Source organism: Pelophylax lessonae (genome assembly GCF_965119305.1).
Source record: "Pelophylax lessonae genome assembly, chromosome: 12".
NCBI lineage: Eukaryota > Metazoa > Chordata > Amphibia > Anura > Ranidae > Pelophylax > Pelophylax lessonae.
Window position 1 is genome coordinate 33798821 of NC_138779.1, and position 15582 is coordinate 33814402.

The following is a 15582-nucleotide window of genomic DNA, read 5'->3' on the forward strand; positions in this document are numbered from 1 at the left end:
TGTGGAATCAGTGCTAGACATAGAAACCACATGTATGGTGCTTGCGCATACAGAGAACAGCGCAATGAAATAATTGCACACGCTGTATCAGTGTGCCCCTTTTAAACACTGCCTCAGCCTGTATAGCACTCCTTAAGGGAAAAATGCATTTAGCTACTGTCATTACTGTCCAAAATCTCCACAACCTAGGGGGGACTGCAACAGCTTTACATAGAACAAAGGCACTTGTCTGTCCACGCTGCTGGGCAAATTCAGGCCCAAACCTCACACATAAATGGCAGGCAGAGCCTTCAGGGACTACCTTCCCTCCAGGGGGCCTAGTTCACTGGACTGGTCGGCAACACCAGGTATGCAATATGCCAGAGGTTGCTGCATACAGGATTCAGTGCCAATGGCAGATATTACAGGCCTTCCCGCTCTGGTGTGTGGGGTCTGGGTAGTTTCCACCTTGGTTTGCTGGCCATAGTAACTGATCTAAATATATCCTAACTCTGCCCTGAAAGGGGTAGAAGAAACAAGATCGGACATGTAGGAAAGAAGTGCCAAAAAGAAGAGATATTCCGAGAGACTCAAGGAAGCATCCATCACCTAGCAGCTCACAGCTACATCCCCCACACTGACAGTGCCGAAAAGACATAAAAACAAGCAGTAATGTTTCATTCCATGCACCGACAAAAAAGCAGACAAGCATTAAAGCAGATAAAAGGGACGGCTCCGCCATGTGGCCAAAAAGAAGATGACAAGTCCACAAAAAGATGACTCTTCCATTGTAAGCTCTAAAGAGCAGGGCCCTCTGATTCCTCCTGAATTAAAGTGTATTGTCTACCCTCAAGTTGTAAAGCGCTGCATAAACTGTCAGTGCTATATAAATCTTGTATAATAATAATAATAATAAACTCCCTATACAAAACTGCCCATCAGCTGCAATGGCTTTTGTAACAGAAACCCAATACAAAGCCTTACCACAAAACTGAGGAAATCTAAACCCAGTAAGACCAGCTAGGTACTCACTCCACGGCTGGAGTAGCACTGTTACGTCAGGCCAGTATTTTCTGAGGGCTCTATAGAGAGTCCTGTAATAGCTGGAAGACAGATCTGGTTAAAAAGACTCACAAAGCGCATGTCTCTAGTCACGACAAAAAAATCCTCACACAATGCTGTCCCGAAACTTGGAAGTCATAGCTGGAACACAGATGGTTGTCACCACTGGCAGTGCAGAGACCATGCCAATATAGAAAACTGGGAAAGCCAATGTTCAGAGGACTGGCGAGACTTCCAGAGCTTCATATATCAGGCAGAAATTTTAGATATCTTCTTAACGGGGAAAAGATCCGGGATTTCAATAGATCTGGTATGAATCTACTTGTGCCAATGCCTGACTGGAGAAACTTCCAGGATTTCATATACCCAGCATGCATCTACCAGCAACTGTTAATAGTAGAAAATATTCCAGAAAAAAAAAAAAAAAAGTCTTTGACAAGTTAATAAAAACACATCCAATGACAACCTTTTTTTGCCTTTGCGTTTCTTCTGTAGGGGGCAGTATAACTCGACTAAGAATTCCTGTGCCCCTCAGTGAGATTTATATTTACTTTAAGCCGAAGTAATGATCCATTGCTGTAACTTCTACCAATAAGATTTCTTTACATGGTTGCTGTTCCAGAATTTTATGATTGTAGTTCATTTTTTGTACTTTTAGATCAGGGGTCTTAAAACTATGGCGCTCCAGTTGTTTAGGAACTACAATTCCCATCATGCCTGGTCATGTCTGTGAATGTCAGAGTTTTACAATGCCTCATGGGATGTGTAGATCTGCAACAGCTGGAGGGCCGTAGTTTGAGGATCCCCGATTTAGATTGTCATTGCAATGGCTTGCTCTACGGTGGGTAATAAACCTAGCAGCACTGCTGCATGCCAAATCCAATGCAGGTTAGGTTACACTACATTTTATTTTTATTTTTTTCAATCAGACAGAGGAATAACCAAACACACTACTAAGCAGACAAGAAGCTATGTCTCCCCAGTGTGAACATGTAGACAAAGTGAAAACAGCATGTCAAAGTGATTAATAGATAATAGAGATAAAAGCAGCTCAAATTAAATGCAAATCTCCACCCATTTCTGTAAAGTCAGGCTTGGTGCTCTCCCAAAACTTTTGGCCTTCTATGTGATGGGTCAGCCTTACTGACCAATAAGGAGCCTCAGAGATATGTCCAAGTACAAATTTTACAGTAAAAGTTGAGATTTGCATATAAATTCAGATGTCTATCTATGCATTTGATTTGATTATTATTTGATTATTATGCATTCGATATGTAGTTTCACTGTAGGTAACCTCTGTTTATTAATTTTCATATACCCAATTTGAACTGTCCAGAATGAAGAAAGCTTTACGGTGGAACGCCAGCTCCATAAACTCACTGCACTGCCATGGATGAGCGAGTTTGGGGTGGAGGAGCTTGACTGGCCCTGCACAGAATCCTGACCTCAACCCGATAGAACACCTTTGGGATGAATTAGAGAAGGGACTGCGAGCAACAAACTGGGCTCACATGAATTGGGTAGAATGACATGAAGAGGATCAGCAACACTAAACAGAAAAGGAAGTTGTAAAGTCAGAAGGTTTTTTTATCTTTAAGCATTCTATGCATTAACATAAAAACCCTTCTTTGTGCAGCAACCTCCCCAGCACCCCCTAATACCTACCTGAGCCCCATATCTGTCCAGCGATTTCCAAGAGTCCCTCGGCCGTCCAGGACTCTCTCTCCTGATTGGCTAATACACAGCCGCAGTGCTACTGGCTCCGGCAGCTGTCAAAGTCAGTTAACCAATCAGGAGAAAAAGGGTGCAGCGCCGAACGGCAACTCCGTAACTGAATGGACACAGAGCTGCAGCTTGGCTCAGGTGCCCCCAAGGCAAGTGGCTTGCTGTGGGGTCACTTGACAGGAAGGAGGGGCTAGGAGCAGGAATGAGGGAGCCAAGAAGAGGAGGATCCCGGCTGCTCTGTGCAGAACCACTGCACACAGGTGGTAAATCCAACGTTTGTTTTTTTTTTTTTTTTAAATTAACACAAGACTTTAGGCTACGTTCACATGTAGGCGTTTTGAGGGAGTTTTTCTGCTCTAGGATTAGCTCTCAAAACGCCCAACAAGACAAATCCGATTCATTTCAATGGCCCCTGTTCACATCTGAGCGTTTTGACGCCGTGAGCAAAACGCCCAACGCTCAAAAAAGTACATGAGCTTCTTTTTGGGCAGATTACAGGCGTTTTCCATTGGTCTCTATTCAATCTAAAAACGCCTGAAAAAAACGCCCATAAAAACGCCTGCAAAAAAAACGCCTGTAATAGCAACGCCAAGATGTGAACGTAGCCTTACATTTACAATTTAACCACTTAAGGACCACCTGCTGTACATATACTGCAGCAGGGCGGCCCTTAAGCGCAAAATCACGTATATTTACGCGATTTTGCTTTGAGGCTCTAGGGGGCACGTGTGCCCCCGCCAGAGCCACGCCCCCGCTGTGATTAGACACAGCGAGAGCCAGTCCATGGGTCCAGCGGCCGCAATGGCCACCAGCGATTGTCAAGGGCAGGGCAGATGGCTGTTCTGTCAGACAGGAAGGGAGAGATCGTGTGTTCCTTCTAGGAACACAGATCTCTCCCTTCCTGCAGTCAGTCCACTCCCCCCACAATTAGAAAGCACTCCCTAGGAGCACACTTAACCCCTTGATCGGCCCGATGTTAACCCCTTCCCTGCCAGTGTCATTTATACAGTAACAGTGCATATTATTTAGCATTGATCACTGTATTGGTGTCACTGGTCCCGAAAAAGCGCCACTGAGTGTCAGATCTGTTCGCCGCAATGTCGCAGTCCCGCTAAAAATCGATGATCAACGCCATTAATAAAAACAATAAAAAAAAGCAAAAAAGTCCATAAATCTATCCCATAGTTTGTAAATGCTTAAACTTTTGGGCGAACCAATTAAAATACGCTTTTTGGAATTTTTTTTTACCAAAAATATGTAGCAGAATACAAATTGGCCTAAACCGATAAAGAAATTAGATTTCTTACATTTTTTTTATTGGGAATGTTTTATAGCTGAAAGTAAAAAATTGTTTTTTTTTTTTTTCAAAGTTGTCGCTCTTTTTTTGTCTATAGCGCAAAAAATAAAAACCGCAGAGGTGATCAAATACCACCAAAGAAAGCGCAATTGACAGTTAAAGCAACCCAGTGCCATATTGCAAAAAACGGCCTGGTCATTAAGGGGGTAAAACCTTCCAGATATAAATATGGTAACATACACCATGCCCAAAAGCCAAACCACCCCCCCACCTATGTATGAACCTGATGTTGGGGGGGAAAATATATGGGAGGAACCTGTATTGTATTCCGCCAGTACATTGTGGATGAAATGCTCTGCAGATTTAATGCAAAATTGCAGTAAATGCACATCGATCATGTCGCTGCATTTACTATTTATTGCAAAACGTGAACTGAGCCTTTTAGTACCGCATATCCAAAATAGCTTCAGAAATGAGTACATTCTCCTGTAAATGTTATTGCACAGACTTTCAAGTGCACTAGTCACTTTGAACCAGCAGACAGACCAGGGGAAGAAATTCTTCCAGTGACAGCAAAATGATACCAGAAGATATAGGGGCATCGGCTATCTGGCTATAAGCACTGACCAATCTTTCCTTATAGCAAAGCAAACACTTACCTTGTCGCTATGCTCCATAAACTCAGCCAGATTCAGCAGAGTCTGAGTGACTTCAGCGATATCCTGAGAGGTCAGGGCCATCTCTATACTGCGGATGAGCTCATCTTGCTGATCTTCATTTAGCTCTGACCAGCAGGAAAGGAAGGCCGCGTTAAAAAGATCTCTGTTTGGAAGTACAAAAAATATTCAGCCACAATTTCAAAATTCTTGGACACCAGCTGAACCTGACACAAAGCTAGAGACCCACCTGGCCAGAGGATTGTACGCCTGGGCCAATGACCAGCAGGATCGAAGGGCAGGCGAAGAGGAATCCTTAAGCAGCTCCACGCTCAGTCGTCTCAACCACTCCAACCAGTCATCTTTGGAGACTCTGCGGGCTGCACCCCAAGCCTGTGAGACGGAGAAGACCAAAAAAATGTTATGTGGATATTTAAATCTCTACATTTAACAGATGCCTCCATTAAAATGCAAAAGAAGCTTATTACACCCCTTTGCAAAATCCAGGTTAAATTATATACCTGATAAAAAATGCATTAAAGCAAGCTATCAGATGGGCATAAGGTCAGAATTTCACATCACAAACATACTTCGGCTACAACCTCTGTCAGCATTGGATTGCCATCTGGGTCCCTACTAGGGAGATTACCCCTCACTTCCTGTTTCAGTGCTAACAGTAAAAGTAAGAAGGGAACCTATTCAATGGGGATATTAACAGAACACGTGGTGCTCTAGGAATTCTTTGTCAAGCAAAAATATATTTGAAATTAACCTATACTAAAAAAAGTATCAAGCTAAGTTAACCCGCTAACATACCTGTACGTCGGCTTGAAGAAGTGGTTGTACCAGGGTGATATGTAGCTGCAGGCATTAACCCCGTACCGTTTTTTAGAGCCGGCGGTCAGCTTTCTGGTGATAACAACCGATGCAGCTCAGCAGCTGCTCAGCCGTAATCCCAGCGAGCCCGTGCAGAGCAGCGGGAGGGGGGGAGAAGTCTGCCGGCTGGGATTGGGTCTCCGATCAAGTAACCTGGAAGCGACGTCACAATGTCACTTAAAAATTGACACGGTTTTGCTATTAGGGCGCCGATTTAAAAAAAAAAAACTGGCAGTATTCAAAAATGCCAATTTCGGCGTTTTGCGTACTTTGAAGTGCATTTGAGGGGTTTGGGGTCTTCTAGACCCCAGATCCCTCCCATAAAGAGTAGCTGTCACTGCATATTACTGTCAAAAAAGGATGTTTACATTCCTTGTGACAGCAATAAAAGTTATCATATTTTGTTTTTTTAACCAATTCTGGACCGCCCAATGCAGTTTTACATTGGTACTTTGGAGTTAGATAGCAGCATTATGGCAGCAGATAGCTGCCATAACCCCGGTATTTTCTTACAGGGCAGGCGGTCCGCTTTCACATAAAAGTGGTCCCAGTGGCAGATTCCCTGCGGGATCACTTTTATGGGCGGCGGGAGAGGTATCTATTTACTTGGTGTAGCATTATCTTTCCCGATATAGGAAAAGATTGGGCTAACTTCACTGTTTTCTTATTTAATTAAAAAAAAACAATTTGCATTTGTAGTACCGATGCGCAAATACGGTGTGACAAAGTATTGAAACGATCTCCATTTTATTCTCTAGGGTCTCTGCTAAAAAAATATATATACATAATGGTTTGGGTTCTAAGAAATTTTCTAGCAAAAAATACTGATTTTAACTTGTAATTAACAAGTGTCAGAAATAGGCCTGGTCCTCAAGTGGTAAAGGAACATTGTTACAAATAAAAAATAAAATAGGAGAATTTTTTTTTTTTTTTACATTTTTAACCACCTCCCACCCGGCCATTGTACATATACGGCCGGGTGGGAGTCTCGTCCTTCTGAATGGACGTTCCGGAACGTTCTTCAGAAGGAGCGAGATCGTGCCACCGCGTGCACGCGGAGCGGCGCGATCTCGATGTGCCTGTGTCCCTCGGACACAGCGCAACAAGATGCGTCAGGAGGGCCCTGTGATTGGCCCTCCTGATCACATGACGGCTGTGTCCAATCACAGCCGTCATGCAATGTAAATACAGCCGTTGTAACGGCTTCGATCTCTTCTCCTCCCTGACAGATCCTGTCAGGGAGGAGAAGAAGAGGATCGATACTGGAGCCGGGGTGATCAGTGAGTATTTCTAAGTACTCACTGATCACAGGGGGGGTCTGTGCTGGTAATCAGAACATTGATTACCAGTGGGGTGCCACTAGAGCCACCAGGGATGCCCACCCATGACCACCAGGGATGCCCACCAGGGATGGCAAACAGCCTGCCAGTGGTGCCCTCCTATCAGTGCTGCCCACCAATGCCATATATCAGTGCTGCCCACCAGTGCCCGTTATTGCCACCCACCAGTGCCCATCATTGCCCACCAGTGCTGCCTATCAGTGCCCCCCATTAGTGCCAATCAGTGCCACCTATCAGTGCCCATCAGCGCTGCCTATCAGTGCCCATCAGCGCTGCCTATCAGTGCCCATCAGCGCTGCCTATCAGTGCCCATCAGCGCTGCCTATCAGTGCCCATCAGCGCTGCCTATCAGTGCCCATCAGCGCTGCCTATCAGTGCCCATCAGCGCTGCCTATCAGTGCCCATCAGCGCTGCCTATCAGTGCCCACCAATGCTACATATCAGTGCTATCTATCAGTGCCACATATCAGTGCTGCATATCAGTGCCCATCAGTGCTGCATATCAGTGACACCCAATCAGTGTCTCCTCATCAGTGCCTGTCAGTGCGGCATCATCAGTGCTCATCAGTGCAGGAAAAAACGTATCTATTCACAAAATTTTATAACCTAAACAAAAAAACTTTTTTTTTTTCAAACTTTTCTGTCTTTTTTCATTTGTGCACCAAAAAAGAAAAAACCTGGCAGTGATCAAATACCACCAATAGAAAGCTCTATTTGTGGGGAAAAAATGACACAAATTTGGTTTAGGTACAATGTTGCATGACCGCGCAATTGTCATTCAAAATGCAACAGCGCTAAAAGATGAAAATTGGTCTGGGAAGGAAGGGGGTTTAAGTGCCCAGTATTGAGGTAGTTAAAGCATCCCCGTGAGCTTGCGCACCAAAGAAAACGCATACATAAGTCGCGCCCACAAATGTAAACGGTGTTCAAATCACAACGGTGAGGTATCGCTGCGATCGCCAGAGCCAGAGCAATAATTCTAGCAAAAGACCTCTAACTCTCAACTGGTAACCGTTAAAATTTTTTAAATCAATGCCTATGGAGATTTTTAATCAGAGTAGTTTGTCTCAGTTCCACGAGTGTGAGCAATTTTAAACCGTAACCATGTTAGCCATCTATTTACTCGGCATGCCATCATCTTTCACAATATACAAAACAAGTGGGCTAACTTTACAGTTTAGTTTTTTTTTTTTTTAATTCAGTGAAGTGTATTTTTTCCAAAACCGAGCGTTTGAAAGACCGCTGTGCAAATACCGCGTGACAAAAAATATTTCAACGAACGCCATTTTATTCTCCAGAATCTTTGCTAAAAATATATATAATGTTTGGGTGTTCTAGCAAAAAATACTGATTTTAACTTGTAAACATGCGTCAGAAATAGGTTTGGTTCTTAAGTGGTTAACATATACTTGACACAATTAAGCCTTGTACACACGTACCAATCGTCGGCCGAACGATCGGCCGTCTTTTGTCCAGGGCTGTCATGTCTGTTGAAAACTGCAAAAGACTGCACACGAATTTTGTCGGCCAACAACAGCCGACTGCAGAAGTGATGTCATGTGATGGTTAACTTTCCTTGTGCTTTTTCTTTTCTGAGCATGCCCAGTCTTGCAAATCTGCTGTCTGTCGGCCGAAATCTGTACTGACTGGCGAACAATCGGCCGTTCTGGTGTTGGCCAACAAAAATTTTAATGCCTGCACGACAGATTCTGTTTGGCCGAAAATGCGCTGTCGGAAGCATCATACTAACAAGCCTACAATTGGGCGATCGGTCGTCGGCCGAATATTTACGGCCGACAATCGGTACGTGTGTACGGGGCGTAAGATGTCAAATTGTATCTATCTTACACATCACAGCAACACTCTTAAAAGCACTGCTGGAGCCTGTTAAAATTATCCCCAGCTTTTGCGGTAAGGAGAATGCAACTCTTCAGTCCCCCCAAGAGAGTTACTTTTGGCGCCTACCATATGCCAAAAATCTAACATCGAATCCAACATTATTACCCAGCACAGGAACACAGTACATTAGACAAACAACTCCATTACATGCCTTCTGCAAGTTGGTGGTGCTAACATGCAGCTTCTTCATTGGTCCAGTATCCAAGGGGCCATTGGCAAACAACTCGTTCCCCTTAGCGGTCCGATGTTGGTAAATCAAAGGATCCTCTTCTTCGTCAGCCAGAGTGTACCCCTAGAATGTGAACAGTCAAAGCTGTGAGGAACAAAAGAACAGTGCTCTATGCCAACTATACAGTACTTCTGGTTATTTAGGTTGATAAGAATATATAGTGGTACATAATCGCTTTGGTTTAGTTAGGAATAAAAAAGTTTCGCCCAACTCTGATTGGGAGCGTCATCTTTCTACTAGTGCTTGTCCTCAGAAGACTCCTACTATGCTCTATTGGGAACAAACTCTCCAATTTTCATCTGACCACAATGCTCTATTGGGAACAAACTCTCCAATTTTCATCTGACCACAACCATGGGCATACAGCCACGCGCGGCTGCCTCTCAAGCATTCCAGATGCCTCGCACACTGGGAAAACTCCCAAAAACTTCTCCATAACTGGTACCTCACCCTGGATAGACTAGCGACCATCTATTCCCCACAATGCTGGAGGAAATGCAGACATACAGGATCAGCCCCACACCTTTGGTGGTCTTGCCCTAAAATTGCTATTTTCTGGATTTGTGTGCCGCCTCCATCCTTAAAACACCCACTCAACCTGGACCCAAAACTACCTCCGTTCGTAATTGGAATTTGCTCCTGGTCTCCCAATTTTCATCTTATTCTAACCTATATATTCACTTCAGCTAAACTCACCATAACTAGAAGTTGGAAGCAAGCAATACCCCCAGTGACGACTGTCCACATTCAGAATGAACGTGCCCTGTTCAAACTTAGGATTGTCAAAGCACACCTTCTGGACAAATTCACTTCCACATGGTCTCCTCGGACCTCCCACCCCTCCTGCACACTCACTTCCACATGGCCTCCTTGGATCTCCCACCCCTCCTGCACACTCACTTCCACATGGCCTCCTTGGATCTCCCACCCCTCCTGCACACTCACTTCCACATGGCCTCCTTGGATCTCTCACCCCTCCTGCACACTCACTTCCACATGGCCTCCTTGGATCTCCCACCCCTCCTGCACACTCACTTCCACATGGCCTCCTTGGATCTCCCACCCCTCCTGCACACTCACTTCCACATGGCCTCCTTGGATCTCCCACCCCTCCTGCACACTCACTTCCACAAGGCCTCCTTGGATCTCTCACCCCTCCTGCACACTCACTTCCACAAGGCCTCCTTGGATCTCCCACCCCTCCTGCACACTCACTTCCACATGGTCTCCTCGGACCTCCCACCCCTCCTGCACACTCACTTCCACATGGCCTCCTTGGATCTCCCACCCCTCCTGCACACTCACTTCCACATGGCCTCCTTGGGCTTTAAACCACTCTGTGCTTTTGTTTCCTGAAGATGGGCGGGCCATATCTTCTATGTGACCTTCCCATAGGATGACTTGTGAAAGCACAATTAAAATAAAAATAACCTCAAATCATAATGCACTGCATGGGCTAGGTACAAGTTTGCTTTAAATATAGTAGGTGTAAGTGCCTAAAGCCAGGAATAGATGGAGCGAATCTCAGCTGGTTCAGCAGGTACCGGTCGAGATTCGATCCATCTATGGGCAGGCTGGTTGTACTGAATTCAATCCATTGATCGACTTCAGTACAACCAGCCTGTCAGATTTTTTTTTCATGTGATCACTGCCGGCGGCTATAGCCATCTGCAGTGATCATTGTGTTTTGCCAGCAGGGAAGGCTCCCCTGTGGCAGAACACAATTGCTCTGTGGGAGGGATTCGGCCATCAACACTGACTGTGTTGATGGGGAAATCAAGCAATTAATTGCATAATCTATGAGCAGTTTAAAGTTTTCAATATATTAGCTCACTGTTATAGCAAAACAGTAACTGTAAAAGATTGCCATGTCACCACCCTGGCCATGAATTGAGGCAGAGGTGTGTAAATCACAGAAGTGACTCAAGCAACTCACAAATATTTTTTGGAGAACAGAATCACATACTGTATAGTAGCTCATAGCTGTTTGGGCAGAGTTCAGAATAAATGGCAGGATTTTATAATTTCCAACCAGACTTCCTGTGACACACTAGATATGAAGGGTAAGGGGCCCAGGCTCCTGACCTCTCTCACTTGTAACACACCAGGTTGGAACTTCAAAGTTAGTGAATGCACATAAATTAAAGTGCAGCAGAATCACAAAATTAAAAAGCCAAGAAGAAAAATGGTTTGCTCTCTACTCAGCAGAGTGCGTTTTAACAAAGGAAAATCCGTCAGATACAAATACCTTCATTGCCAATATATTCTGAAAAGTGAATAAAAGATAGGGTGTTGGCGCTGCCTATTTAAAAAACAATAAAAACGTACAAACTGTAAATACTATAAAGTAACAGTGACAAATAATTTAGCGTAAATATTGCATGCTAAAACATAACTCAATACAAATGAGTGCTAATCAAAATAACGGAATTTTTGTAAAATCTTACCTGTAAAATTCCTTTCTCTGAGTCCTCCGACAGTCGCCGCCCCTTCATATTCATCACCAATGGGTTATGTCCTCTTATCCGTAGGAGTAGCTAGGCAATAGAATATGTTAGTACAAAAGACTTTTAACATATCCCCACCCCCAAGGGGTGGTCCCCTCAGTACATAACCCTCCACTTCCTGTAACCAAACCAGTTTCAGTGAAATAGCAGTAGAGAGTACATGAAAAACCCCAAAAGAGGGGCGGGGGCGGCGACTGTCGGAGGACTCAGAGAAAGGAATTTTACAGGTAAGATTTTACAAAAATTCCGTTTTCTCTTACGTCCTCCGACAGTCGCCGCCCCTTCATATTCATCACCAATGGGATGTCCCAAAGCAGTGTAAACATGAGGGGTGGGAAGAACGCAGCCGCGCCCAAGGCAACGCCGTCTCCCCATCAGAGAAAGGAACCTTACCAAAGGAAGGAAACCAGTTGGGCATAAGAACAAAACACTCGCTCAACAGGAGCAAGAAAACCCAGGGAAAAAACAAAAGTCCCAAACAGTCAAAGAACCCGCAACAAGGGCTTCTAGGGAACAGCCGCACTAAGAACCTTGCGGCCAAAGGAAGCATCAGCCGATGCCTGAACATCTACTCTGTAGAATTTTGTGAAAGTGTGAACGGTCGACCAAGTCGCCGCCTTACACACCTGGGCCACAGAGGCCCCATGACGACAGGCCCAAGACGTACTCAGAGACCTGGTAGAGTGCGCCTTCACAGGTACAGGGGGAACTTTCCCCTTCAAAGCGTAGGCCTGTTCAATGGTCTGTCTGATCCATTTGGCGATGGTAGAAGCCGACGCCGTCATGCCCTTCCGAGGACCTTCCGGAAGAACAAACAAGGCATCCGACTTGCGAAAAGACTCAGTCGACTTCAAGTAGACTCTAATCGCCCGGACAACATCCAAGGAGTGAAGCAGCACCTCCGTCGGATGCTTAGGCTTCGCGCAGAGCGAAGGCAGGACAATATCCTCATTGAGATGAAAGTCCGAAACCCTCTTTGGAAGAAAAGAAGGGTTAGGTCGCAAGACCACCTTGTCCAAATGCACAACCAGATACGGAGACTTGCAGGACAAGGCTGCCAGCTCCGACACTCGACGAGCCGAAGTGATAGCCACCAAAAAGGCGACCTTCTTGGATAACAAAGACAGCGAGATCTCCCTGATCCTCTCAAACGGAGCACGCTGCAATACAGACAGGACTAGATTCAAGTCCCAAGGGGGTAGAGGGTCCTTCCTAGGAGGGATCAGATGACGTACCCCCTGCACAAAAGTGCTAACCAAAGCGTTAGATGCCACAGGACGCTGAAACAGAACAGCCAAAGCGGACACCTGACCTTTGATCGTAGCCAGCGCCAAACGCTGTTCAACACCCGTCTGAAGGAAGGACAATACCCTAGACACTGAATAAGTGGTAGGAGAGAAACCCCTGGATTCGCACCAGGCAAAATACGCCTTCCAAGTACGGTAGTAAACCTTCCCCGAGGAAGACTTCCTCGCATTGATCAAGGTGTGAATGACCTCAGGGGAAAGACCCCTGTTCTTCAGGACCTCGGTTTCAACAGCCAGGCCGTCAAAGCCAGCGACTGTAAAGCAGGATGGAAGATCGGTCCTTGCGACAGAAGATCTTCTCGAAGAGGCAGACGCCACGGGACGTCGATTGCCAGATTTACGAGGTCTGCGTACCAGGACCGGCGAGGCCAGTCCGGTGCCACAAGAATCACCGCAGTTGGTTCCGAGTGCAACCTGCGAAGGAACCTGGACAGCAATTGGAGCGGTGGAAACGCATACATCAGTCGGTACTGATGCCACGGGGCAACCAACGCGTCCGACGCGTCTGCCCGAGGATCGCGCGTCCTTGCCACGAACCGTGGAACTTTGTTGTTCAGACGAGACGCGAACAGGTCTACCTCCGGAAGACCCCACTTCGCGCACAACATCTGGAAGACATCCGGGTGAAGGGACCATTCCCCCTGGTCCAGGGTCTGGCGGCTCAGATAATCCGCCTGCCAATTTTCCACTCCCGGAATGTGAACTGCAGATATTGCCGGGACATGCGTCTCGGCCCAAGACAGAATCGCAGCCACCTCTCGAGCCGCCTGGGCACTCCTGGTGCCCCCTTGGTGATTGATGTAAGCCACCGCCGTGGCATTGTCCGTCTGCACCCTGACCGGACAGCCGTGGAGACTGTCCGTCCAACGACGAAGACAGAGGAGTATCGCTCGCAGTTCCAGAACGTTGATCGGAAGGGAGGATTCCTCCTTCGACCACACACCCTGGGCGGACAGAACGCCCAGAACACCACCCCAGCCCGACAGGCTGGCGTCCGTGGTGATCACCGTCCATGAAAGGGGACGAAAAGACTTGCCCCCCGACACTGAGGGGGACCGAAGCCACCACAGAAGATCCCTTCTGGTCTGAGAACTCAAGGATATCTGAAGATCCAGAGAGTGCGGTCGCCCGTCCCACTTGGACAATATCTCCGCTTGGAGACCCCGAGTGTGAAACTGAGCGAAGGGAATCGCCTCGAAAGCCGAGACCATCAATCCCAGACACCGCATGCACGTCCGAATGGACGAGAACTGATTGTCCCTGAGGGACCTGACTCCCTCCTGAAGAGTCCTGAGTTTGTCGTCCGGTAGGAAGACCTGCGCCTGGACAGAGTCCAGAATCATTCCCAGGTATGGGAGGCGGACTGACGGGCACAATGTTGATTTTGGGAAATTGATCGTCCAACCAAACTCTTGCAGAGTCTGCAACGTGACGGACAGATCCTTCACCAGACCTTGGTTGGTCGCAGACCGAACCAGGATATCGTCCAGATATCCCAGGACCGATATGCCCTGGGCTCTCAACAAGGCCAGAACCGGAGCCAGCACTTTGGTGAACACCCTCGGAGCCGAGGCGAGACCGAAAGGCAAAGCCACAAATTGGTAATGATCCTCCGCTATGGCGAATCGAAGGTACCTCTGGTGACCCTCGAAAATGGGGATGTGAAGATACGCATCCTTCAAGTCGATGGAAGCCATGAACTCCCCCGGAACCAGGGCAGCCACCACCGACCGCAGGGATTCCATGCGGAATTTGCGCACCCGCACAAAGCGGTTCAGCGCCTTCAAGTCCAGAATCGGACGTACCTTGCCCTCTTTCCTGGGCACGGTGAACAGATTGGAATAGAACCCCCGAAATCTGTCCCGATGAGGCACCGGGACCACCACACCCTGAGCCCTCAGGTCCTGCACCGCTAGACGCAGGTCCCGCAAACGCTCCGGGGATAACAGAAGATTTGAGGGAAAAAATCTGCTCTTCGGCCGAGAGAGAAACTCGATCTTGTAACCAGATCGAACGACTTCCTGAACCCACCTGTCCCGAACCCGGGACAGCCATGGCCGAGAGAAAGCGAGCAAGCGTCCCCCCACCCCAGACTCGGGTGAGGGCGCCCCTTCAGGCCGCACTGTTGTGGGCCGCAGAACCGGATTGGCCGGACTTTTGCTTACCAGCCCACGGCTTCTTGTGGGAGCCTTGACCCTTTGACGGCTTGCCCCTATAGTGTGACCGAAAGGCACGAAAGGACCCCTGATGGGGTCGAAAGGAAGCATGCTTCTTACCAGGAGCCGCCTTGGGCTTGTGGGATTGGGGCAAGAGCGTGCTCTTACCACCCGTGACTCCCTTAATTAGTGCATCTAAGGATTCGCCAAAAAGGCGAGAACCATCATAAGGCAGATTGGCCAAAGTCTTACGGGAAGATTGATCCACAGACCAACACTTCAACCAAACCAGGCGGCGATTTAACACCGCCACACTGTGTACACGTGCAGCCAACGGAACCATATCCAGGTCCGCATCACACAAGTACATGACACCCTGGTGGATTTGATCCACCATATCCAAAGTCGCCTGGGGGGCAGAATCAGCCACCAGGACCCGCCTAAGCACCTGCGTCCAGCTCGCGACCGCTTGGGCCGCCATAAGAGAAGCAAATAAGGCTTTTAACATAGAACCCATAATAGAATAGGTGTGACGGGCAAGGGATTCCA

At 47.1% G+C, this 15582-nt stretch overlaps 1 protein-coding gene across 3 annotated transcripts in view; it reads right to left on the minus strand.

Annotated features, from left to right (window-relative positions):
• MTOR (mechanistic target of rapamycin kinase) overlaps positions 1 to 15582 on the minus strand; it is a 254519-nt gene that overhangs the window by 185022 nt on the left and 53915 nt on the right. For all 3 annotated transcript variants that reach the window (XM_082274319.1, XM_082274318.1, XM_082274317.1), the window contains exons 27-29: positions 8986 to 9126; positions 4970 to 5112; positions 4723 to 4885 (exon numbers count right to left, since the gene is read on the minus strand). In XM_082274319.1, the coding sequence (XP_082130445.1) occupies positions 4723 to 4885; positions 4970 to 5112; positions 8986 to 9126 (447 nt within the window). The remainder of the gene's footprint in view (positions 1 to 4722; positions 4886 to 4969; positions 5113 to 8985; positions 9127 to 15582) is intronic.